Below are 27,564 nucleotides of genomic sequence, written 5' to 3'. Positions count from 1 at the left end.
GGATTTGGGGATTTGAAATGAAGCATAACTTCTTGCTTGGTGGTTTGGCAGACCTGAACGGTTCAGCTTGCCCAAGCACTTCCTGCTAATTCAGAGGATTATGATGCTGTATACGTTCTGGACAAGATGAACAGAAGATAGAAGATCTCAGCAGCAAATGGACTGCAACAAATTAAAATTGTCATGTTCACTTCTTCCTGTGATCTTACCTGCCGGAGGCCTCTCTTCCTTCCTAGTGGTTGCTGAAGAAGAAGATTCTGTTGTCCAGGTTCACTCTGCACGCTTGCTACCCTGTTAAGTGTTGACACTATTAGCACAACCATAGAAGTACAGTGGCTGATTAGAATAATCCCTGGCAATCATGACTAAAAAACACTAATGGCACAGTCACTTCAAAGACAGAAGCATCGTCTTTGAAGGATGGGGGAAAGGATCTGTTGGGTTGCAGCTTCCAGGGTTTGGGAAGGGGATGGGAGTAGGAATCATGGTATTCAGGACTAGGCCACGCACAGGTAGCACAGAGCTGTAAAAATTGAGATTTTCAGTTTTCAGTCATTGATTGATGCATCCTATTCTGCAATACCCACTTCTCTGTGTCCTTTGTCACACTGGCCTCCACAGACAAAAGGCAAGAATGCCATTTTATTATCTCCTTTTGTTTTTTGGTGAGGGTAATTACACAGGCTATTTCTCCCAAATGGATTCCAAAGCCTCACCTCAGTTTTGTCTTTTGGTTTCAATGTCATTTAAATAAACAAAAATGAAAAACCAACACAACTGACAAAGGTTCCATTCACATAAAGGGTGCATGACTTATGCAAACAGGGTGCATTCGGCATGTTTGCAGCCTCAAGTCTCCTTGTGGCTAATGAGCAAAATAAATACAATTAAATATAAAAACAAATCTACAGTATTCTTTTAGGACTTAATAGGTTGTCAACGAAATCTGAATAACTAAAAGTTAAAAGTAAAGGCACTTTAACAATAGAAAAAACTGCTAAATGCTGTAAAGTAGTCTATGTTACTGTTCAACTAATTCCTCTGTTAACCTGATATGTGTGGCTGATTGTTCTTCCCCTCAGTCCTTTTCACAATACTGTATTATTCCTCCCAGTTCAATCACAATTAGAGTTACTCATTAGCAGGCAATGGTCACAAATGTTTTAGGTGAGTGAGCTGAATCGGAGACAGGTATGGTTGCAATGGTAAGTAACACTTAGATGAACTTCTTTCCAAAGGAACAGCTGCCTACTTGGGACAAATCCGAACCATTAAGGCATGCGTCCCAATTAAGCAGCTTCTAAGATTATTTAGTATGCACTGCTGAATATTCAGTAGTGCAGTACGTTCTGGCGTCGGCATGTCTTAATCTAAGAAAAAGAACATTCCCTTTCTTCTCAGTTTTCCGGGGCTTTCTTGGATCTTCCTTGGGAAGAGGTCAGAGCCTCTAGGGAGGTGTGATTTGACACAGAGCCTTACCAGGACTGGAGGAGAAAAAGACAAAGCTAATACTTCTGTGGGTTCATTACAACAGCATGACCAGGAGAGTGGGTTAGCTCAACACCAGAAAATAATGTATATTTGGGTCCTTTCTCTCTTGAACAACCCTTTCAAAAGAGATCACCATCCTCTAGAGCAAATACTCAGCACAGTTTAATCTGATTTACAATGAAACATTCTAAATGTCAAGAGGAGACTATACCCCTATGAACTGCATGATCCCGCAAGCTACTGCTAGCTGTCAGCATTACATTCTTGACCCAGACAATGGCCCTGCAGCACATACAACTGCTTAGACTGCAGTAGACTCCAAAAGTGAGACATCCTCAAGGGTATCAAGACAAATAGGCTGAATTTACATTTTTCCTCACATAAGAAATCCAGACAGCTTGACATTATATTTATACATTCTGTTAATTTTCTGCTTCTAGAATTACTTGGGTACTTGGCTCCAGCAAATATTTAGAGACTCAGAGATAGAGATTAACATGTAAATACTTCCTTTAAATAGATAAAATACTGAACCTCAATTTGTTTCTAAAGAGGCTGCAGAATATATATTTAAAATGGTGCAATAAAAAGTTTCTGTTCAACCCAGTGGCTAAATATCATTGAGTTATAGTAAGACTGTTATTACAGTTTCTGAGGAAAGATGATGATGTTTAGTTCTATGAATGGGGAGACCGACCTCTGTCAGAAAGACTAAAATTATGTTAAATGTAAATAATCTATGACAGCAATGGAACAAGCATGTCAAAAAGCGAACATAACGAAAACACCTTGAAAAACTCATTAGGTAAAGATCATTCATTATACTTGTGAGTGTGATGTTACCATACTGCATGTATGTTAGACATGAGGAAAAAATGATTTCCATGGACTAATCTGTGCATTAAAGACAAACAAAGAGATGAGTGACAGAAAGGTTGGATTCAGTTGCTTTTCCTCTCTGTTGGCCTGGGTTTAAGCCTCACTTACACCAGATATGAAATGAGTTTAGTGAACGGCAGATTGGAGGTAAAAGGTGGGGGAGTGTGAACAGTGGAATTTGGCAGAAAAACCTGCACAGGGCCCTTCCCCATCCTTTTTACTTTCCTATATACTCAGATTCACCCCACATTTTGAGAGAGAGAGAGAGAGAGACAGAGAAAGAGTGCAAGTGTAAGATGAGTGACTGAATTTCCTGAAATAGTTATGATTCCATTATAGTTGTTTTTTTCCTTCTCCAGAATAGCAACAACAATCTGGTTTCAGTGAAAATTAGTTCCAAAGGGTCTGTTGACTCCGTAAGTACCCTCCCCTTCTTTTCTGCCTTTCATTGTCTAGTAAACAGGACCAAGAGGGCACTGTTATTTTGTTCTTGGTTTGGAGCAATCATTATATTTGGGAGGTCAGTTTGTGGGGACTCTACTGAACTGCTTTGAATCAAATCCAATGCCATTTTCACATGACATAGTTTATTCTACTTCTCCTGTGAACCTGGCATCTACTAGAGGATTTTTGTTGGAGCACATAAACCTGATTTGTTGGAGCAGAACACACTTGTAAACTTTCCTGTCCATCAAGAGTGCTCCTCTGTCACCTACTGGGTACCTATGACAAGGGGCCATGTCCCCATAATCATGTTACATGGTTAGCACAGAGACAGACAGACAAACAAACAAGCTGTTAATGAAAAATGATTGCCAACCATACAACAAATGTCAGGCCAGTGTAAAATTTCATACCACACAGGACATACTGGAATAAGCATTGTCAGGTTGGCATTTATGATGTTATTTTCATGAATAACAAGAAATAATGCAACAAATAAAAGTGTGTGTTGGGGGGGAGGAGAACTAAAACCAGAAAAAGCAAGCAAATAGTTGTTAAACTGTATTAAATGGACTTTAGTGCCTGCCAGGCCTTCAGATAACATCCAGGAAGAATGCACCTGCTGAACGTCTCAAGACACCAGGCCTGGGATTTCAACAGAGTGTCAAATTTCCTCCACACTTGCCCTGTTGATATTAATTTGTTCTACTTCTCCTTACTGATCATGATTAATTTAAAACAAGCATAATTAGAAATGTTGAAATGGAATTTTTTTGTGCATCAGCTTTCAATGATAGAAAGTTCTCATTCTCTTTTCCCTTGTGCTTTGGGAAAATCTTCCATCTTTTTTCAAGTTATAACCTCAACAAATCATGATGCTAAATAAAATAGTTCCCCCCCGCCACATACACACACACACCCTTTCTGCATAATCTCGGGAACCTGAATGTTATTCTTTTCCTGTGTTCATTGCTGTTTACCGATGTAACTCTAATTGGTACAAGCACAAAAGAAAAAAGACTTTATTTTTGTCTTTATTTATAATTGTTCTTTTCATTTATTTGAAATTCCTGGTTTCCATAATGTTCTATTCTTTGTTTGTTTCATTCCATCGATTGTGACTAAATATCAGCTTCTGAATTCAGCAAGCTATCCTAAGCATTTTTTATCCCTGTGCTCTAGTGAAGATCAAAGATATCTAAAGAAAAATCTTGGCCTGTTTTATTTAAACTAGTGTTCCTGAATAGAAGAATGTATTTATCCTCTGCTACAACAATGATCTCAATAAGCTGCTGTACTATCTCTCTGTTCTATTGCTTCTCTCCTTTACAGAAGGAATGCAATTTGCACATTTAAGAACACACAATACAGCTAAAATGTTGCTTTTTTTCATCTTACACAGAACTATAATTGTAGCCTTTTCACAGAGATCAGGTTAATTATCTTGAGTCTCTTTTAAGGTTCTGCGGAATAGAAGTGTCACTTTTTTAAAACAAAGAAGTCTATGACTGTGTCTTCAAAAAATAAGAAACCCCATCAGAAATAGTCTCTCTGTAGAAATCTACCTCACCGAACATGCCAACTGATCTTCTCCTTTACGGAAACTCTGTAACCCAGCGCAGTACAGGAGATACAAAGTCCTGTTCTGGGCAAAGGTTGATGCACTAGTAGCTAACGGAACTCACTGTGCATCTGTTTAGACTTCAGAGATCAATATGAATTATTTTGACATTGATCTTGTCAGCTGGCTCAGCTGTCATAAAACTCCTGGACTTGTCACCAAGAGTTGCTGTGTAGCCTGACTCCCGTTTATCAGAGTCAAGACATTTCACAATCTACATTAGGAGGTGACTCAATCTGCAGGTCATCTGCCAAAGGTAATCAGGTTTTCACACTAATAAAGTGAATGCATTTAACTTCCTCTATAGAGAATTTTTTTTTTCTAGGCTTCGGAACTATTGCTCAGTTGCCTCTCAAGAAGACCATGTTCTTAATCATCTTTTTTGCACAGAATAATACATTTTGCTATACAGTAACATCCCTGCCACGGCCAAAGGACAATGTCTTTTCTTTACAACACCTTCCACATTACCACCAATCAGAGACTGATCAAGGAAGGGCACACAAACACAAGTGACACCATGAATCATGGGGTTGATCTAAATGACACATCCAACAACAGACTTCATTCCCCATTTTTCAATATTAAAATAAAACTGGAGAAATCTCAAACAAAACAAAATTAATTCACAAGAATACCTCTCAACACAGCCTCATCTTTAAGCAAGAGTGATAAAACAACAAAGAGAGATGTGGTATACTTAAGGGAGCAGACTGTATTCTCCCAGAATGTGGGAATGCTCTCTCAGAACGAAATAAGGAGTTTGTGATGAGTGAGAGCTTTCCCACCTCATGAGGATCAGTTGAGAGGTATGATCACAGTAGTACACCAGGAAGAATGATTAACATGGCTGAGCTGACTGTTAAAGGTGCAGTCCTCCTTTTAAAATCTTACAACCAATGTATTTTAAAGGCACAGTAATAACACTGTTTGTTAAGCTCTCCTGTTCACAAGAAATGCTAGTTGCAAAGCTTGGACCCTGAGGCTGTCAGGGCAATTTTAAATAAGGATTAATAGCATTTGCCTGAAAGCTCTAAGGCGAGTGTTTGTAGAATGATAACACTTTGTAATAAGTGGGGATTCCTATAAAGGCATTCATAGGGAACTGTATTTAACATGGCTTATCAGGATTAGTATTATTAATGAATGGTAAAGAAAATAATAATGATTAAAGTGTTTATTGATGGTGATATTGTGAGATTAATATAAGGACAGATTTTTTTAAAAAGGAGGTCCCCAAACTGGTGCTCATAAAAGGTTACATTTAATGCGGTGGTGATACTAATGCTTCTTTCTTAGGTCTTCAGAGCAATAGCTAGCAGTGGAAAAAGCCACAACAGGCAGACAAATATTTTGGCTTGGCAAGATTTTTCTTTTTTTAATTCCCTCAGTTGTTAGGAATTAAAAACTGTTGGCAATCAACGCTGAAAACTGAAGTCGGGTTACTACACCTTTGACTTGCAGGCCTGAGTATCGATGAACAACAAGAGACAGACATGGAAAGAGAGACAAAGGGTGAGGAAGAGAGACAGAGGATAGAGGGAACTGATTATTTCCCAGCACAGACACTGACAGACAGGTAGTGTTGACACTGTACCTAGAGAGGCTGCCCTCAGCGGCCAGGCCCTGGGAGTCATCGAGGACATTAGGTTCACTGCAGGAGGGGCAGGGAGATGAAGCATTTAGGGAAAGAAAATGCAAAAAGCATGCAACTGTCTCTGTTTTCAAGAAAAAAAATATCAACGGAATAAGAAAAGAAAAGGAGGACGGTAAAATCATTTGGTCTTGCACTGGCTCATCAGAACATATGACTCAAGGCGTTGAAAGAGGAACATCTGATCAATCAAATTCTGGATAAAAGGAGCAATTTAAAAATGGAGGCTATGATACATGGAGACCTCCAAATCTATACAATACCTTGCATGAGCTAAGAACCTCATTGAGGTGTGATTCTAGTGCAAATAAGGGGTGGGGAGGATGGGGCTTAGAAAGTTTTCAAACCATTTTATTGCCTGTATTTCCTTTGATTGTATTCTATTTACTTCCAGTTTCATTTAAGATCTTCCCCCTACCACCACCCCATCAGTTCACTTATTCAGGGTTCTCCTTGAAGTGCTAATCCACTTATCATGAGCTGTAGAACAACTTTCTAGTTCTGATGCCATTAAAAGGCCAAACTGCTGGAAAGCATGATCTTGCATTGCAATGAAACTGTAAGTAAACAGCTGGAATGTATACTGGCAAATCTGTACCCAATCACACCGCCTCAACTGCTGCCTACTTCCCCCATCAAGCAGGAACAACCAGCAGTATTCCATCCTGTTCCCTCATATGTGAAATATGAAAGGTAGAAAGAGGTCTGGTGGATTACCAGCAGGAAAGCAATAATATTACTATACATTTATTAGTTCATTTATTAGTTTACATGTGTAATACACTCAAAAAATCCCAGAGACCATTGCTCATCCATGACAAAAATGGGTATGCAGTTGAGAACAAGGATTATGCTTGCTGGGCCAATGAAGTATCTACCCTACACAGTAGATTTCATGCTTAAAAAGTCTAACAGTCCAAATCTATATTGCAATTAAACTACATTATTGTTCTCAGCATCACTAATTAAAAAGCACCACAGCCCACAGGAAAAAAATTACAGTAAAATATACTTATTTTAAAGACACTAAGGAAATGGAATGAAATGAGTTTAAAGGTGTCCTCACAAGTACCCTTTATGCAACTCTGGGATACAATTTGAGTGGCTTCTAGTTCAGCAATTACCTCCCTTATCATTGCCGGTATATACTATAGCTGTTCCTTTTAGCTGTTACATGCTCCATACACTGAGGGATTTCTAACTGAATTAAAAACAAGGCTGGGCAAAGGGACAATGGCCAGTCATAAGATAATGCAGAATTCACATTTTCAAGGTTTATAAAAAATGACATAAATGAATCTATACATTGACCCTTTATCAGAGCTCTTTGCAAATCTATGTCACATATAAATAAGAAATAAACATTGTTTACTGAAAAATAACAGAATTTAATTGGAAAAATCTCCTGTTCATTGGCTTCTATGTCACACACCTGACTAATGAGTGCAATGTACAATACCCAAATCCTCTCTCTCTCTCTCTCACTCTAAAAAGAGGCCTCCAAGATTAGCTCTAGCAGACAGAGAAGTTTCTGGTTTAGAATAATCCCACTTCTCTTTCTGCCATTAGCTAATGTCCAGAGGAAAACTAATTTTTGTTCTGACTTGGGGGTTGAGATTGTACTGAGGAAACTTTCCCAGCACCTTGGGCTTTCTCCCTACTCATTTTAAGTGCTGTATGCAGGACTCTGGCTCAGAAGGAAACCTCTAAGTGTACTCTGCACCCTGAAATCATGCCTACACCTTTGAAATCCACCACATCAACCGGCATGGCATTAGCAGAGAAACACTAAAGATGCTGTCAGTTTCTGACGGGAACGTTTCTAACAATGAAATGTGGTTCTCATGAAGGTTATGCATTATACATTGTATTGAAGAACTATTATGTTCTAACCTGCAGCAAGTACTTGCACTGACATCAATGGGACTACCCGAATGATTAGCCTTTTAGTACTCAGGTGCTGAATTTACCACCCTCACCCTGCTGCTGTTACACACAATATACCTTTGGAATGTCTGCTCTGGAGAACAGAGTGGGAAAGGTGAAAAGCACATGTTGTTACCTTTGGCTGGGTAACATGCCCACCTCAGCCTGAGGTGCAGACATGCTGGAGATATGGCTGGAGAACCGCCGCCTCCCAATGGCACCCATAAGGTAGGCTTCCTGTTCACTTACCACACTGGGTATGCTCACTGAATCATCTAGAAAGGACATGGGAAAGAGACCAAAAAAGAAAAAAATTCATCCAAAACCCCAATGACACATTTAAAAGTTTCCAGGTAATTCCAGATCCCGTTCCATGTTCATGGCTAGTGCACGCAGAACTCTCTAAGTCACTCAGGTCCAACACTGCAAATGTGTGCATCTGCTTAACTTTTCTACCACAAGTAGCCATAGTAAAGTAAAACGTGCATAAATGTTTGCAAGTTCAGGGCTTTAGACTGCAAGCCCTCCGTTATATATTTGTACATTGTTTCGGACAATGAGTTCAGGGTGTGTAGGTGCTACCACAGTACAATTATTATTTTTAAGTTGTCCAACAAAATATGATGCCTCTTGAGAATGAAAACTATAACTGGACATTTTGCTCGTAAAAAAATTAATACATTTCAAGAGCCAGAAAAATCAACCTTATTAAAAGATGAAAGGAAAGAGGAAGAGATGTACAGACTCAACAGCATCTAACTTGCAAAATGCAGTATTTTCTCAAATTGCTGATCTTATATTCACAACAATATGGGTGAACTTACGCAAAATAAGTCTGTCACATATGTTTGATTTTGATTAGAGCTGGTTGAAATTTTCAACAAAATTTTGAAATAAAAAAAAACCTGACCAACTCTATAGCTAGTCTGAAAACAGAGGACAAATTCATTGAAATTTTTCTGTATTTTAAATTTTTTTTTACATTTCAAAATAAAAACTGGAGAAATTTTCATGTAATATTTCTTTCCCCCCCTTTTTTTACCAGCTCTAATTTTGATATGTTGAGATAATCTGTGGGTGAATATATTCTGATAAATTCCTGTTTCTAGGAAAAAATATTACATATTTATATTGTAATTGCATTTAAAGAGGGCATGTATCATTCAAAAATAAATCCAGAACTACCTATATTTTCACTTACATCACAAGGGAACCTGAAAGCTGTTGAAGTTTTAATTTCTTCTTATGAACACCAAGATGTGGAAGTTTTGCTGCATTTAATTATGTGAATTTGAATGCTATACCAACGCTGCTGCATTTATTTGATAAAAAAAAGTCTATGTATTTGTAACACAAACACAATAACTCTCCTATAACATTGGAGGATTCTTTTAATCAAATGATCACTTTTGACCTGCTAGTATTTTCAACCCAACAAGTAGTTTAAATACTACTTATGGAAAGGTTCATGCTGTATGTTGTTCCTCCAACATGCCATTAACTAAACTGCCTCAATACCTTCGCTTTTAGAATTAATTTTCCCTGGAGAATTTAGGTTCATTTCTTTGGGTTATTTTGGTGGCTCTCTCATGCTTCTTTTGGCATGTCAGCCAGCTTTAAATCAGACTGGGGTGGGATAGTGCTGGCTCTAGAATCTTTACTGGCCTAGGCAAACAGGAAGATATCTACTAATCACAGCTTGCAATCACTTGTAATGAATCCAAGACTGTCACCAGAAGATATCATGGTCACCAACTACAGTGTGTAGAAACCAGGACACAAGCTGTGCAATGTTTTGTAATAAATCCATATGCATCAAGTTTCAGGAGGAGCACTCACTCTGTTAGGGACACCTTCTCCACACAACAAGCCCATACACTTCATTTCATGTTCTAGGGCCATTGCCTCTCTCATGTCTGATATTTTCTGGGAAAAGGCAGTTGTCCCCAAGCACCAAAGGTGAGTGGCAAGGGTTTCAAGCCATTAGGACAACCTCTGTACCACCAAAAGACAATAAAAGCTACAGGAGTAGGAAGCCCAAGCCTCCTGCATAGAGATGAGAGGGGCTCCTGGCTGATGGTTTTGAAAGAAGCCAGGCAAAACTTGGACGTTTCTGATATCAAAACTTAATTCAGGCAAACTCAGTGGTTTCAATGAGCTTCCCTTCAAACTCAAAGTGAAACTTGGACTGTGCAAATCCACAGAAACTATAAAAAACTAAACCCTCTCTGCAAAGAGACCCCAGGATGTTTCATACAACTCAGAACCTTTTCTGCCTCTATCACTGGGTATAAAGGAGTGGAGTATTGGCTGACAGAAGTCTTAAGGCTTGATGTCCTCTGTTAATCAGCTAATGCAGTGGTTCCCAAACTTGTTCCACTGCTTGTGCAGGGAAAGCCCTTGGCGGGCCGGGCCGGTTTGTTTACCTGCTGCGTCCGCAGGTTCGGCCGATCGCAGCTCCCAGTGGCCGCGGTTCGCTGCTCCAGGCCAAAAGGAGCTGCTGGAAGCGACGGCCAGTACGTCCCTCAGCCCGCACCGCTTCCTGCAGCTCCCATTGGCCTGGAGCAGCGAACCGTGGCCACTGGGAGCCACGATCGGCCGAACCTGCAGACGCGGCAGGTAAACAAATCGGCCTGGCCCGCCAGGGGCTTTCCCTGCACAAGCGGCGGAACAAGTTTGGGAACCACTGAGCTAATGTATTACAAAATGCGCACAAATGCTTGAGTAGGTCCGACATCCCAACCAGCACAGACACTAGCCATGACTTGAGCATACATAGTGCAGGTACAGGTACACATAGGAGCCTGTGGTTCAGAGATGAGCAGGAAGTGCATAGCAAGCTGATACTGCTGCAATGTGATGCCTGCTACATAGCCACCAAATTTCTCCTGCCTAGTAGCAGGATTAAGGCCAAAGAGGGGACTGTTTAGCTAAATGCCTTATCAGCATTGTGAGGACTGCCCATGTCTTTTCTGCTTTATTCACAGTCTATACCTGCACCCTACCGTTCCTCAGCCCTGTGCTCAAGCGTATGGAAGGAAGCACGTAAGGACTTGACATTAACAACTGCATAGTGTGGCGACCACCCCTAATACTGAACTGTGTGCCCACATGTGCCCTCTATTCACACGTGTGCTGGAGAGCAACAACCTTTTCCTCCCGGCTGTGCACAGAACAAGGGCTTGCAGCATTAAGGCCTCATCCAGTAAAGAGTCGCTGATCATTCTACTGCTCAAAACAACACCCCCTTCTGCCTGTACAGCAGAGCTGGGCCTAGGCAATGAGGGGCTGCTACTGTACTCTGATCCTGCCCCAGCAGCCACATACTTTCTTCATCCTCCTCATCCGTGCGGCTCAGAGTGTCCTGCGAAGCCTGATGGGAAGGCTCGCTGTCCTGCTCCCAGACGGTGCCGGTGCCTGTGTTGGAGCGGGACATGGTAGCGAGGCTGAGGCGATACGCAGAGGTGGAAGTGCCCACGGTGCTGATGGAGGTCTTCCCTTGGTAGGCTGCACAGAGTGGAAAAAACAAAGCCGAGTCAGTTCCGATGCTGAAAGAAATATTGTTCCCAGTAGGGCGAGGGCGTCTTCCTCAGCCTGGATTTATGGGAAAGGCAAGAGAAGTGGGAAAGACAGAGGGCCGAATGGCCTTCTGCAGCAGCTGTGAAAGAGAACTCTACCACTGCTTGTGCTTACTTGACACCAGATCAATACAACTGCACTAGCTCAGCTAGCCTGTAAGAAACCTTTGTCACTGCAAAGATTTCTTATGTCCCCCGATTTTCTCCCTGAGCCATACTGCCATATTCACTGCCTCTCTGCGACGTTTAGCAAGCAAGGCACATTATTATGGGGCAAAACAAGTGGAGCTACTTTCTTTCTAAGAACAAAGTACTCGATATAAAGTTTCCTACAATCTGGAAGTAATGACTGCTCTCTAGTGGCAGCAAATGTACACAGCAAAGGACAAAGTTTGCAGAAGTGGCCACTTTATGAATGGTCAGGAGTTTTCCTGTTGATTTCAAGGCATAGATTTGGGCCAAAAAATGCTCAGCTGTCCTTTCACAGGGAAAAAAGAAAAGAAATATCTGCTGCTAATAAACAAGTAGCTAATCCTAAAAGAGGGGAGCCAAGACTATCTAGACTATTTAAAAACTATTTTCACCTCTACAGCCTTGGTTAGAATGCACTTTGGTCAGTAGTGACTAAAAGAGGCTACCATCTGACAGCTGTCTGAAAGCATATGAGAAGTGAGATGGTGTTCTTAGTTTAGTTAGTGGAGAGGTGAATGTAACAAGGCTGCCATTACAATGGGTAGTAATTTGCACTTTTGTTGTCTATCTCAGCTGATGGGGCAGTGATTGACAGGGCATGAAAACCAACCCTGTTGCCCTCAGTGTGTTCTGGCACATTAACGAGGCAGCACGGGGGAGCTCTGTATGATGTACCTCGTCTTTTCATAAAGAAGGGGCTTCAGTCTCCTGGGCTGCCACGCCAGCACCTTTTGCAAGCACAAAACTCACTTAAAAAAAAAAAATTACCATGCGTAAAGCACCTGCTGCTGTTGGTGTGCTGTGCACCCCAGCAGAGAGGACGAAGCTGTCAGTGCATTTCTGTTTTTTGTAAATTCCATGTATTTGTTGTAGAAGGAGGAGCTGCACATTTTTATGCATTTAAGTTTCCATATATTAAATCAAGTTTCACACACAGGGCTATCCTATGGGCAAAATTATTGTTTCTTGCCGTACGTACCCACACAGAGGGGTAAGAAATCCTCTCTCCTCTGCGTGCGAGCATCCTCCCCCTCCCAGGACAGCCTTACCTGACCCACTATGCACTGCCTCCTTCAGGATCTTGAGCTCGCTGTTGAATTCTGTGATGAGGGAGCTCTTGCACAGAGGGCGTGGTATGAAGCGCCTCTCTAGCTGGTCAGCGATATGTTGTCGGGCAGTCATCTCCTCGTGATTCTCTGCGGGTTGGGCCAGCAGCTGACAGAGAGGCACAACAACCCCTGTTAGCACAAGAACACCCCAGCATCAGAGAGAAACAACGTTCTGTCCCTTTCCAACTAGCTTGTGAGTGCTCTGGCATCGCAGTCCCCTGGCTGCTTGTACACCTACAGATTTTTGTCCGTGTATGTAAGAAGTTGCTACAGCAACAAGCAGAGGGATGTTATCCAGCTAGGGATGAGCTTTGTAGTTGCATGTGAAAACACAACCAAACACGCAGGTTCTCTCTCCGCTTTTTGGAATATGCATATCTGACTCAATGTATATTGAAACCAGTCACTGTTGCTATTAATATATTAGTAGTATATCAGGGCTTCCTTGTGCTAGGCAATACATTTACACACAATAAGAGACAGTCCCTGCCCCCAAAGAGCTTACAATCATAGAAAGGTGGGGCTGGGAGGGACCTCGAGAGATCATCGAGTCAAGACCCCTTTGCTGTGGCAGGACCAAGTAGACCAACCCTGACAGGTGTTTGTCCAACTTGTTTTTAGAGGCTTCCAATGATGGGGACTCCAGCTATACATGTCAGCGTAAGTAGTAGCAGCTTGGGCACACCAACTGCCTGTCCATTATCAAGAGCTGTGTTGGCTTATGGCTCAAAGCCAATACAAAGTGGGAAGGCGCTTCCCATCAGATAAAGTCAGTGTAAGGTTCTCCCCCCGACCCAACCAACAACCCCGTTTAAAAAAAATATTCTCTTGATACATCCTGCTACCCATCCCAGATCCTGTTCGTTAGATCCACACCACCCCCTAGTGGCCTGGTTTCTCAGGGCTTGTGTTCATTGCCGAGTTAGTCTGGGCGCTTACTTGGGCATTGCTCCTAACCCAGCTCCCATCCACACACAAAAACCTTTGACCTGAGGTTGGTGCTTTCAACCCAGGTTAACTGGCCCATCCTGGGCTATAGTGCTAAACCCTGATTCTGCTTTCACTCAGGTGGGTAACCCACTCACTTTTTGCAGTGAGCACGCAGGCTAACCCACTTGAGTGCCAACAGTCATCCAGCACCTTCCCATAATTTCTCCATCATGTGCCAAAACGGACAGACAAGTTCTCCCACAATCCACTGGGAGAGAATCACTGCAGCACAAAGAACCATGGGCCGTCCCCCAGAAATCCCAGCGACACACCAGGGTGAGTGCAGCACCAGTGACCACACAGTAATGTGGGTGGTGCCATGCAGCTTGGCTGCTCACACCTGGGCTAGGCTAAGTCAGGTGCTGATCATCTGGGCTAACGCTGCAGTGAAGACATACTCTTATTGGTTGGGGCAGAGAACTAACCCTGTCACCAGGGTATCTGGGAATTGCAGCTCACTCCTTCACCGATCTCCAGTGTGTGCCCGACACGGACCTCGACAGTTACTGCTAAGAGCCAGGGGAAAGAGTGGGGCAACTGTAAGGCCTCTGGCCTGTCCCCCTGAACACTTTTAAAATGTTTCTCATTCTGTCACTGGGCCATCCAGGAATTAGACAGGCCTTTGAGTTGGTGGCAGAAGGTCCCTCATGCAAGATTAATTCATGAGGGGATAGCTGGTTTATGAGATCTCTCTACCAATCCCAGGCTTCACCATATTATTTGGCAAGCCAGGGTTTATGGGGGACTAGCATTTGGATTTTTCCATACACAGATCCGACACCTGTAACCACTAATCTGAAATTAATACAAACATTAGCCCCAAAGCTGAGCCAATTTATATAAAGTCGCCTCAATAGTGGCCACTTGTGACCTCCTTTCTAAGGCTCTGATGCCAGGAGTTGACCAAGTTCCTGCAATTACCTTTGAAGTCAGGGGATGCTCAGTGCCTTGTGGGATAAGGCCCTAACAATGCAAGGTGAAATGCCTGCCCAGTGTGTAAGGATTCCCGTTAGCACCTTGAATGCTGGCCCATGAGAAATCTTCCTGGCTTGTGGAATGCTGGAGGCTTCCTTTACTCTGCCTATATGTCTGCCTGAGAGAACCACCACCCAGCCGGACGGCGGAGGTTGAGTTGATGGATAATTTACATTTACTCTAATATCCATTATTACACTATCAGGGGGAGGGATAGCTCGGTGGTTTGAGCATTGGCCTGCTAAACCCAGGGTTATGAGTTCAATCCTTGAGGGGGCCATTTAGGGATCTGGGGCAAAAATCTGTCTGGGGATTGGTCCTGTTTTGAGCAGGGGGTTGGAATAGATGACCTCCTGAGGTCCCTTCTAACCCTAATATTCTATTCTATCATCATTAACCTATCCAAGTTCCAAGAGAATTTCAGGAGATGGTGATGAGTCTCATTCTGCACCAGTGTGGCATTGTGGATCCGCTGCATTAGAATTCCCATCATTATAACTTACTCTTTGAGTTGCCCCTAAAAATCCACCGTGATGGATGCTCCTTAGCTGCAAGAGGGTCTGTACACAGGTCTGCTAAAGAACCAAGATCTCGGAAATGCCTCCAGCCATCCTTCCGAGACAAAGCACAGGAGTCAGGGGTCATTTCCTATGCAAAAATACTCTTCTCCCCAAGACTGCGGTCGCCCCCAAAGCCCGTGTCACATTCTCCTGGCAAGGCAGTGTGGGGTGTCTTGCCTAAAAATATTATCTAATGAAGCAGCTGATACTAGGGAGAAAGCCAGTGTTACCTTGCACTGAATGAAGGGCCGCAGAAGCACAAAAATAGGGATCCGGGTGCGAACAATAAAATCCAGGAAGTCCCAGAGGGCCAGCCCTCCCACCTTGCGCAGGGCCATCTCTTTGACTTGCAGGCTCAGCCAGTACCACTGGCTGCCAAGCTGGCGCTCAAAGCACACGAGGATCACCTTCAGGGCTGCAGGGGAACAAACGCCAGCACGTGTAAAGCGCTGCAGAGCCAGAGCCATTAACTCCAGCCTTTAACAGCTGGAGTATTTGCAGCGAGCAGTGCAGTACACACACACCTAGGCCAGTTTCTTTACCATCAGCTGCTAACTCCTGCTGGGGAGTACGGCAGTCTTGGGGTTAGAGGACAGGACCTGACAACAGGAAGCACACGTTCTGTTCCCAGCTCTGCCAGCAAGTTACTGGAAGATTTTCCTTCTGTACAGCTATGTTCCTTTAATTTCTCCATGAGATACCACCCCGTCCAAAGTTCCCGGACCGCACTAAAGAATTCTTTCCCTTTCCTGGGGATTTACTTCTTTCAAAACCAGTCCAGCGTGGGGATAGGTTCCATTCTCTGATCAAGGACAATGGAGAGAAATCAAGGCTGTGCAACCCCCCAGAGGGAATGGCCATGTAACTGCTGTTGGGAGGTCGTTAATGGGGCTATGAAGAGAGACCTTGCAGTACTGCAGCTGCCAGAGCCATACACCAAAGGTTATTTTGGATCCAAGAAGCCAAGTATCAGAATCCATTAGCACAACCCATTGAAAAGGTAATTTACGAATGAACAAGGTTTAGGCTGGAAATGAGGCTGCTTATTAAAGGCTAGATTGTGACATAGGGGGTATATCCCCAAGTGGGGCAGTAAGAATGGCCCTTACCCTCCCACTCGGGATACACAGACCTTGGGCCCAGGCACAGAAGAATAAGCAGGGCTATTTGTCCCCTTGCTCCTTCCCCAACAAAAGACGGTTGGGGAAGTGGGTGCAGATTTGACTCCACCTCTCTCTGCAAGTTTGCCCAGACTAGCTGACCAGTGTGTGAGTGCTAGCGTAGGTCAGCAGCCAATTACCCCTCCCAAGAGCAAACGGAGCAGGAGAGGATCTATCAATCAGTGAAGTATCTCTAACAAGACCATGCCTGCCAGAGCTATTCCTGGCTTGGTGCAGCATGTGCACCACTCAGTGCTCATGGCAGTGGCTAAAGCAGCTGTAAATGGCTCAGGGTATGCCTTCACTGTAGCCGAGGGTATAATTGCCACCTCGAGGAGCCATAACACACTAAAAATAGCGCACAACTGCAGTGGCCCAAGCGTGGGACAGGCCAGCGGCCACAAGTAAGGATCTAGGGTCTTGGATGGGATCACCGCCCCTCCTACTGCATGCACTGCCATGGCTACACTTCTGGTTTTGGGGCGAGTGTGTCTACTCCAGCTGGAAATGACACCTTCTGGCGGCAGGCCAGACATAACTTCCAGTCAGCTTGTGCCTGTGAGGATTTTCTCTGCCTTCCCAGGGGTTTCCTAAACGCTCCCTTTTATTTTTCTTTCTTTTGAGGGGTGAGGGGAAGCTCTCACTCACCCAAGTAAGCCGCTTGGCTGGTGGACTCTGCGAGCCCTTCCCTGCGCAGGTCCTTCCCAGCATCCCCTGGGGTGGAGCAGTGCGCAGGGGAGCTCTCCATCATGAAGTTCTTGCTGCGGGAAGTGCTGATGATCCGAGGTGGCAGAAGGATGTTAATAACAGTCTGGAGCAACAAAAGGACTTCAGGCTGCTCCAGCCAGGGACTGTCTAAGATCCATCAAAGGGGGTGGCAGGCAAGGGAAAGAAAGAAAACAGATGAGGCCATATCCTCTCAAAGCCATGAAAAAGCCTCAACCTCATTTTCAGTTCCCAGCTGTGACGTAATCAGAACATCCCTCAAACCAAGCCAATCCCAACCTTGTTATGTTGCTTCTCCTGTGAGCAAAGGCAAAGTTATTCTAGCTCCAAAATGCACGCTTGTCTGGCATCACCAAACCCTATGAGCATAATGACTCAGCCTCTTCTCTTCCCCTCACTCTTTGCTTTCACGCCTGTATTTGAGGTAGGCGCTTAAAAGTGACCACAATCTACAGAAGAAGACGGAGTGAGAGCATGATTTGGACCAGACAACTGGCAAGGAACCGGGTGAACAGCAACCAACAGTGGCAAATTCCTGCCCCCGTAGCTCTGTATCTTACACTATGGTGAATTTTGTCTTGTTCAGAACTCTGTCATTGTTCTGATTTCAAAAGGAGGTGCGCACCTGTTAAAGAGTGAGTTTGAGAACCACTGATCTGTGACACAGCTGAAACAAAAAGGAGAAACAACAGCTCCCATTGTAGCTCATTTCCATCACCCCAATGAGCTCTAACAACACAGAGAAAAAACCAAATAAGAAGCAACAACAGTAGGAAAGGCAAATATTTGTTGTCTGGGAGGGGGGAACTCTTTTTGTTAAATAATCATCAGACCTTTGCTTCCAGATCCTACTGTGAGCACAAACGGAATCAGTAGGTTTAAAAGCATTCCTTCTCTTCTCTCCTGATTGGTGAATGGGGAGATCACATGGCTTAAGGGAAAATCTTCTTTCAAAGCCTGCGCAGTAATAATAAGAAAGGATTAAATGATTTCATCAGAAGGTTAGAAATATAAACCACTGTGGAGAATGATGCAACAGAGGGTCCTGTGGCACCTTTAAGACTAACAGAACACCATGTGGAGAATGATGATTCCCATAGGCTTTGTTTACATAGCACAACACAGGTGATGGACTGATAAAATTACAAGCTCTGAGGAGGCCTGAAAAGGAGTAGAGCATCTAAATGTCACCTGTTTTTAACATAATCAAGTGATAAAGGGCATTCTGATCTCAAGTACACCATTATAAATCCAGACCAATCTATTCGGAGTCAATTTGTTGTTATTCCAAATCGACGGTGGTACAAATGAGATCAGAATCCAGCCTGAATTACCTGGAAAAAAAAAAGAGCAGAGGGAATTATATCAAGGACAAAAACAGCATCTCCCCATTTTCTGAATGTGGAGGTTACTCCAGGATCCACCCTCACTTCCCAGCCTCTTCACTTTGCTTCACTGACCCATAAAACCCTGATGTTATGGTGGCCTCCCTTCCTGAAAACAAGTAAAACCCACACTTGGATCTTGACAGTTATTCGAGTCTGAATGAAATGCTCCCTCAGCCTGAACAGGTTCGTGTCCAAGGCAGAAGAAGTTTAGTGGTGGTGGAAGAAACTAATTTGGGCAAACCGCTGAAGGTTCAAAGCTTGGATAGAGCATCCAAATTTTTAGATACTTAAGTGTGAATTGAAACTGAACCTCAGAACCGCTTGAGTCTGCAAAACTGGGGTGGAAATCCCAAGAGAAGAATCTTGTGGGATTTCCAGCACTTCCACTTCAGATCCTGCTGGGAATACTGGTGGTATTATGGCATTTCTAGTTTTGATCCCTTCTGAAACCCAGGAAAAACATGTGAAAATGGAAAAAAGCCCAAAACACATATGCAAAGATCCCAGAATGATTTTAAAAAAAGATTAATTTGGAGTTAGGTTCTAAACAGGGGTAAAGATTTGAGAGAAGGTACGGGTGGCTCTTATATTTTTAAGAACCAATCATCCAGCCTACAATGTCTCTGCACCAATCCGTGCCAATGTTCACCTTATGGATGCCATCTCCGGTTCCACTGTAAACGGGACTGTGTTGTGCTTTGATGCCTTGGCTCTATACCCCTCTTTCCCATAACACTCCCCATGCTCTGAAAAACCTGTCCAAGCGCTCAACTGGATGGTGGACGTGCCACTCATTGGTTAATTATAAACAGAAATGTCTGTTCCGCAGGTGCACTAGTCCACGGGCACAATAGTCCCGAATGAGGTCATTGTATCTTCTGACTGGCTGAAATACAGATTAGGGTCAGGAAACATGCACCTTCATTCTGTCCCTGTGTAGCTCTCTATTCCCTTTGTTTTCATGCCAACACGGAGGTATAACGCATATGGAAGCAGACAGAGTCCAAGTGCACATGGAATAGCTGCCTGCAAATGTATTTTAAAAACTTATTTATGTCTAAAATAGTAAACAAATGGCATCGATCTGAAAAGGAATATACTGATGAAATTCCTCCCAACGGGATCACCGTGTGTTCACTATTCTGGACAATCAAGGATGATATTTGATAAGCAGTTTAAAAGCCAACCATCGGTGTCCATTTGGACTTTTTTCTCTCCTATGTATTGTTTGCACAAACAGCGCCAGTTTGGTACTAGCTCATTGGGCCCAAATCCCACTCTCAGTTACGCAAATGACGCCCCATTAAGTTTGGTGGGGCTGCGTGGGGGCGACCTAGGATAGGATTGTTCACAAAAGGTAATAGAAGACTTTCTGCTCGGTTCCTAGATCCTGAGAGGAATCATAAAGTACGGAGCTTGATTCCCAGCTGGTGTAATTCAGCATAGCTCCACTGACATCAGTGGTGTTACGCCAGTTGAGGATCTGGCTGCTTATTAAGATCTGAGCTCCGTTCTGGTGCTCCAAACCTTGACCTACAGGGGAGAGATGACATTTTGTTCCACAGTTTTTGCCCAGCTGTTGCAGAAAAAAGAGCACCTATGAGTTGGTGTCTCAACCATAAGCTAAACGGGCCTGATACCAGGCAGGGCAGGCACACCTGTATCTGCAATGCTACAAGCCGGACAACAGCTGTGCTGAAGGGCAGAGGTGGCGAGAGATAAGGGCTGAGATGAAGAAGGGGTAATCCATCAGCAACACTGGAGGGTCCTACTACTCCCATCACCTGCAATACAAACAGAGCACATCACCAGCACTGACTCCTGCAATTCCACCCATGCCATACCCTCCAACATTTGTGAAAGAGAAACAGGTACACTTCAGACGGTGCGAGACTGGGGTGCTTGGGGAGCAGGAGTGCCCCTGAATGCCTCGCGGCAGCTGGGGCCACAAAGGAGAAGGGATGGTTCTAGCAGGGAAAGGGTGGAGAGGGTAGGGAACCTCTACAGGGGAAGCCAGAGGAGGTGGACAGAGTGCACAGGGAAACCGGTACATTTCATGAATGTACCCAGTACCAGCCCTGAGTAACCAGCACTGGACTAGTAGAATAGGTAGAGTTGGAGGATATGCCATGTAGCTACTGTATTCCATGGAAAAATGTAATACAAGCAGGAAGTTTGCAATTAACTTGTAATCCTTTTCCTTCCCTTGCTGATCTCTTGGAAGAATAATGTCCTGAGGCTGATCCAGTATTAGCCAGATCCAGGCCAAGTTTTGTACAATGTTCAGACTCTCCGTAAGCACAATGTATTATTGGGGACTCTATTTTGTAAAATTAACCTCTGAATCCAAATGACAAATTTAGGCTTAAATTCAGAGGTGAAAACCCCCTATTCTTTTCATTTAAAGATTTTCCCCATGTTCCTGGATACCATTGGGGGGGGAGAGGGGGGCGTTTGCTGCTATTGGTGCAACACTGAGTAGTGTAAAGGCTCAAATTTTCAAAGCTGGCCCCAGACAAAAGGTCTCCAAATAGCCATTGAGCAAACACGGCTGCCACAACAACAAAGGAGCCACTAGAACTCCGGCCATTATTGGGGCTCCCCACCGCACACCCACCTCCCCCTTGCGTTGTATGTAAACGCTATGTGGATCCTGAATGAAGATAAAGCTGTGGATGAATGCCAACAGGGCCAAGTTAGAAATGTGCTTTTATTTTGTTTTTAAGCTCTTCGGCACAATCATCAACTTCATCAGTTTTTCCAAAGCAAAAAAAAAAAAAAGGCCACACATATTTTCATTCTAGAACTCAAAGTCAAATATTTTTAACCCAAATGAAACTAAAAGTGCTACCATATCCATTTCCCCCAATATTGGTATTTCTTCCAACTCAGACTGAAACATCCCCCGCTGGTGTAAACAGTCATAGCTCCATTGACTTGATACTTCCTAGGTATCATGATCTTAGAAGCAATATTACATGTAATTATTGCTTATCACTATCAAATGGTCAGACAGGCTCCAAGAGTTCTGTGCATACCATCTTTCTAGTCATGAAAACCACAAGAGCTGTCTGTGCTCAAGTATAAAACACACCAACATTATTGTGTATTGATTAAGGATGAGAACTGAACATTGTACGACAAAAGCCTGCACTAGATCAAACCAGGGACATTACAAATGGCAGAGTGAATCCACTCATGTAACCCTCTAACTAGCCACTCAATGCCCTTTTACAGAGCAGTAAAAAGTTTCCTTCCTGGCTATAAACTGAAACTGCCCCTAGCCCCACCCGCCCATTGCTACCAGGTGTGTGCAGTCTCCACCACCCCACTCTCCAACTTGCAGCCCTCAACTCTCAGCGCAACATGCAGAGCTGGATTTTCAAAGTGGTGCATGGGAAGTAACACAAATAAATCACTTGACCCTGGGGATTGGTCCCTGTGTCTTCCCAGGCACCACTTTAAAAATGCACCTCACTATCTCTAGCGTCACCTGGGAAGTCTGCTTGCACAGGTGGATAGATGACAGGAAAAGGGATCAACTTTAACCTTCAGTCCAGAAAAGTCAACAGCAGAATGAAGCTTAGCAAAGGTTTATAATATTGCCACTTGGCTACTCACCAGATTGACACAGACATTGATCAGTGACCTAAGGTGAGGCAGGAAGGATATGATTGGCTGCCTCTGAAGTGTCAAACAAACCCCTTCAATCAAATTGCTGGCAGGCTCCCACTCAACCTGTCGCCTGGAATACAATAGTAGGTGCCGTTAGCTGGTTGGCTCCCCCACCAGACACTCCGAAACAAGATGACTGATACACGGTGACTCCAACAAGGAACGTTTAAGACAGCAATGACATCCATGATGGCAACAAGGTGCATTCCAGGGGCAAGAGTTTTACCCACGTTGTTCAGAGAGCACAGAACACATTGGGAGTTAGAGATGAGACTGGGAAGGTAGCAGAAGCATTCCTGCCCCGCTGGATTAGTGACACAAAAACCGTCACAACAAAAACAGAGAGAGAGAGAGAGAGAAAGAGAGAGGATGAATGGATTGGGATTCAATCCCTAACTTTTCCCCTTTGCAAGCGAGCCTGCGGGTGCAAACTGGGACATCCACGAGACAGCCAGCTCAGATGAACTTGTCTGATGACCGCTGCTTGTTTTACATTTAGGAAAGCAGTGCTGCCATGGCTGAGGCAGTCCTAGTGACGGACATAGTCATTCCACTCGGGCTTGTGAAATCCCTGTTGATTTAATGTAGACTTCACCACAAAACCTCGAGTGGAACAAACTCCAGCATTTAGGAATAGCTCCTCCCCCACTATCGCACAGCCTAGTCTGCTACATTGTGGGGACTCCCACTTAGCCTAAGCCCAGGGCACAGACAGACGCAGCACTACAGACTTCACCTTCTGCATTCCCCCACGGCAGGACAGACAGCTTACTGCCTCCCAGAACCAATAACCTGCCCTGACTACATCCCCTAACAATTGCTTTTTCCTTTATAGTGATTTTAGAGTCTGTAAAAGGAGCCAGATTGAGAGCCCTGGAGACAAAAGATCTCTTTTACCAGTTACAACCCAGGCAGCATCAATGTGCTTCCCAGGCCCCTGATCCTCAGGGGCTGTCTCTTTGGATGGGAGCACACCTCCCAAGTCTGTGCAGCACGGTGGGTAATCTGGCTGCTGGGGGCAAGGATGAGGCAGACACTGCATTACTAGAGGATGTGGTACTGTATCAAATTTCCAGTCAGATTCCATGGTAGGCTCCCTCGCCCAGGGAGTACCAGCTATGCAGTATGTAAGCCAGATACTGCACCACAGATATATACCTGGGCACAGGTAGGTCAATCCCTGTCAGGATTTCCCCAAACAGGAACGCCCACAAATAGTGAACCGGTGCTGCGACGCTTATACCATCCAGATCAGACTCCCACTTTTGAGCTGGACATCTATAGTAAGCAGTTCAAAACCTACAGATGGGTCCAGGGAGTCCCAGTGGGTCAAATGGCCTGCTGCTCTAAGCAGCAGCACGGAACTGGACCAGTGCTTGCAGCCCCCCACACCATTTAATAGGTTGATTGGCCAAACTATGAGAGAGCTGGTGGGTGCATTTGGGTCAGCTAGTAGAAGGAAGGCGAGTGACCCAGCAGCTCCTCCTGTGCCCGTGCCTGTCAGAAGGAGCAATTCTAGTCAGGTGGTTTTCTGGAGGTGCAGGTGGAGTTACTGGGAGGCTATGACAGGGATTCCAGCTGCTCAGCAACCTGTGAACAGGTTACAAAGAGAGGGGGGCTTGGGGGAATTTGTTTTAAAAACCCTGGGCTGCTTTTTTGGACCCAAGATGAAGAAGGGAAGGTAGAAAAGACAGCAAGATAATGGCAAAAAACAGCACTGGCAAGATGAGGCGGCATTAAAAGTGGGCCCCAATTCCCTACAAGGGCAGGTTTTTTTTAAAAAGTTTTCTTTTAATGAAGGGGAATGCAGTAGGAAGGCGGGAGAAGAGGGGCAGGGAGAAAGATCATATCTCCCCATCTCGCTTGGTGCCTACGGCACCTCTCATGATCAGAATTTCAGATGTTCTGTGGTGGGATGGATGGTATTTAAGAGAGAGGAGTTCCGTCTCCATACCCTTCCATCCTTGGCCTCTCAGCTAACATTGCTAACAAGGTCACCAATTCAAGGAAACGGTCATGGTGTTTGTCCAGAAGGGACCGGACCGAGACCACCAACGCCTTCGACACAGGCCACCAAAAGGCCATCAGATGGGGATTTTTATGCTACTAACCTGGACTGGAGTCACATCAGTGAGGTTGAAAGGCCCCATGTTCAATTATCATTCCCTGGAGCCTCCCACATTGCTTCTTGTGATGCTGCTTTCACCATTCACCAGCTAGATGAGATTGCTACACTCATGTCTTCTATTGCCAGGTGCATTTGAATAGTACTACAGTCCCAGACTATTGTTATCATTTGTACAGAGCCTTAAAGGATTGATATAGTAATCACAGACTTTAAAAATACTCTTCCCATAATTTAAATTTATGTCTTTTAAAACAGCAAACATAAAAGACACAGAGAGATAATGAGAATCTTTATAGCCTGAAGTCTTATTTTGGGAGAGAGGGAAAGTGTTAGATTTCCATGATTTCTTATGGTCACCCTCAGTAAAATATGCATTTCCTCTATTGCTGCCCGGAAGCCGGCACCAAGAAAAATGGCGACATACATATACACCAACAGGAGAAATGCGTCTTTGTTTTGTTTTGCTGTAAAAGTCAGTGCAGCATGACACTGTCAATAAAATGACATACCCTTACTTCAAGGCTTGCAACATCAGAAACGGACCCAAAGGTTTCCGTTACACCTGCTCACCTCAAAGTAGGCATCTTGTGAATTTTATTGAACATACGATCCAATCGCTTTAAGATGAGGATAAGGGCAGGTCTCACGGCCTCGGCTGTCCAGTCGGTGATGGGCAGCATCTCCATGATGTAGCGCCGGAGCCCGCGGCTTTCCATCGTCTGGGTGTCATAAGGTGCCAGCTTCAGAAGGGAATGTGCAATTTCTGCCAACCTAAAATTATGGCTTGTTAAGAGGGAAATCTGATACTCTGCAATGTGAGCTTCTCCACACAGAGCCATGCCAACCGCCTGGTGGAGGTATCACCAATCTCTTTTAACAGAAGGATATTTGAGGTAAGAGCACAGCAATTTAAACTCTTAGGTCAAATGATCACACATTCCTGGCCCCTTAAGAAGCTTCTTGTGGAACCAATATTTATGCATGTTCGTGTGTGGTATATAAGGAATACATCATCATGTGTATGTTTATGTGGATAGTGGATTGGTAAATTGCACCAAAAGGAACATAAAGAAAAGCTAGTTCATGTTATTAAAACAGTGGCATCATAGTATCTGTGTTCAGTGGATAATAATATATAATATGGGCAATCCTATTGAAGGGTCTCTGCTAGCATGCTGCAATCACCTGTAATGTGTCAGTGAAGCTGGAGTGGTTTGTCTTTTTGTAATGTTACCAGATCAATATAGGGGGATGACTGTGTGTATTTTTGTGCAATTTAAATGCACTTAACTTAATATGGTTCACAGATCCATGTAATCTGTGTTGTTTAGGATTATTTCTCCCAGCATGCTTCATTTTGCTTCTCCCACTAGCTTCATTTATTACTTTTTTGGCTCTTTCTGACTCTCCCAGATAGCGATGCTTATGGGGTTTTTAGCATCCCCCATCGGCGCCCATGGCAGCATTTACCTCATGCTTGGAATATGAAAAGCAGTTAAACATACTTGAAGACTTGCTGTAATTTTTTTTTGATGTGCTGAAATTGACACATTACCACAAAATGTTTCAATGTTGACAAAACTAAATTGTCCAAAAGAAAACTGTTCTGTTGAAAACTGCTCAACTAGCTCTAGTAACAGCCTTGGAAAGGTGGGTCTTGGGGACCAGTGCTGTGTATTGGAAGAGTATTTCCTCTTAGCTCTACACAGCAGGCCACTAAGGGAAAGATGGGGGAAAGGCTTAGGAAAAAGTCTGAAGAAAAAACAGCCATAAAACATGCACAAAATATTGTTTGAGGAGAAAGAAATTATAACCTGAGGCTTCAGGTGCTTTTCCAGCTCTGTCTCAGGCTGAAAGGGGGAGGGATAGCTCAGTGGTTTGAGTATTGGCCTGCTAAACCCAGGGTTGAGCGTTCAATCCTTGAGGGGGCCACTTAGGGATCTGGGGCAAAATCAGTACTTGGTCCTGCTAGTGAAGGCAGGGGGCTGGACTTGATGACCTTTCAAGGTCCCTTCCAGTTCTAGGAGATAGGATATCTCCATTAATTTATTAATGTGGTATGCAATGGCTGAAGGATACTAAAGGAGAGATACAGCTCCTAGCAGGAGGCCATAACCCAGATAGTGCAGGGAATGCACTGTTTGAAATCTTGTTGATATGTAGTGCTGTGAGGCTGTGCCAAAATGCCACAGCTCCTTAACTCTGTGAGATCCACCTTCTGGGAGCACTGTCATTCCTGAATGAATTTAATTTATGGTAACAGATAAACAGCTCAGCACTATTCTATGTATTTTCTGTATAGGTAGGGGTTATTTTATGTTCATTTATAATATTATTAACAATGTGGTAATAGGGAGTTGAAAAAGCCACATGATCTTCTTTTAGCTGCACATTAACAAAAATCTTTTTTCCCCCAGTCATATATTGTTTTGGCAAAGGTGATCAGGAGTTTAGATCTACACAGAGAATCCTAATGGCTATCAGCTTTTGTGGCTGAGTTTCTTACTTTGGAGTCAACAATGGCACCTGAAAAAAATCCAAACACATTCCCTTTGCTGTTTAGACACCCTAAGCTTGGATCTGATTTTAATGCAAATTGCTTAGGCAAAATAGTCACCCACTGTATCTTGTTATATGTGACTATGATCTGTTTTATCTGACAGCTTTAAATTCCAAAGACAGTCTATAGCGTACAAGAGATTTTTTTACAATCTTTTTGTAGCTGTGATTTGTTCTTTGAATCTGAGACTGGATTTTCCCATCTCTTCCTCAGAAAAAGTCCACTAAAGCTCCAGGGGCCCTTACAGCTCTCAAAGAGGAACCCTCAAAATTTCCACTATAAATTCTTTGGAGAAAAAGACGGCTCACCATTTGATTTCATGCTAACTATGGATGAGACCATATTTGTTTCAATCCCAGCAAGTCAGTCATTTCTAGCACTGAAACTGAACCAGCAATTTTCTGGAGCAGTAGAGGAGTCACATTACTTATAGCTAACTTACACTGTGACTTCAGTGATTCAGACCCTCAGCTCCATTATGATAACTTCTGATCTCTTAAGGACTTCC

The 27,564-nt window shown here is 43.7% G+C and overlaps 1 protein-coding gene across 2 annotated transcripts in view; it reads right to left on the bottom strand.

Annotated features, from left to right (window-relative positions):
* UNC80 (unc-80 homolog, NALCN channel complex subunit) overlaps nt 1-27,564 on the bottom strand; it is a 175,350-nt gene that overhangs the window by 4,033 nt on the left and 143,753 nt on the right. The window contains exons 51-61 of one of the 2 annotated variants that reach the window (XM_026647781.1): nt 25,067-25,267; nt 22,315-22,438; nt 20,352-20,477; nt 18,139-18,262; nt 17,228-17,434; nt 15,650-15,834; nt 12,835-13,000; nt 11,343-11,522; nt 8,152-8,290; nt 6,033-6,089; nt 210-291 (exon numbers count right to left, since the gene is read on the bottom strand). In XM_026647781.1, the coding sequence (XP_026503566.1) occupies nt 210-291; nt 6,033-6,089; nt 8,152-8,290; nt 11,343-11,522; nt 12,835-13,000; nt 15,650-15,834; nt 17,228-17,434; nt 18,139-18,262; nt 20,352-20,477; nt 22,315-22,438; nt 25,067-25,267 (1,591 nt within the window). The remainder of the gene's footprint in view (nt 1-209; nt 292-6,032; nt 6,090-8,151; nt 8,291-11,342; nt 11,523-12,834; nt 13,001-15,649; nt 15,835-17,227; nt 17,435-18,138; nt 18,263-20,351; nt 20,478-22,314; nt 22,439-25,066; nt 25,268-27,564) is intronic. The other variant, XM_026647782.1, reaches the window with a different exon arrangement.

This window comes from Terrapene carolina, unplaced genomic scaffold (assembly GCF_002925995.2).
Source record: "Terrapene carolina triunguis isolate 2854851 unplaced genomic scaffold, T_m_triunguis-2.0 Scaffold62, whole genome shotgun sequence".
NCBI lineage: Eukaryota > Metazoa > Chordata > Testudines > Emydidae > Terrapene > Terrapene triunguis.
This window is presented reverse-complemented; position numbering and strand designations above follow the sequence as displayed.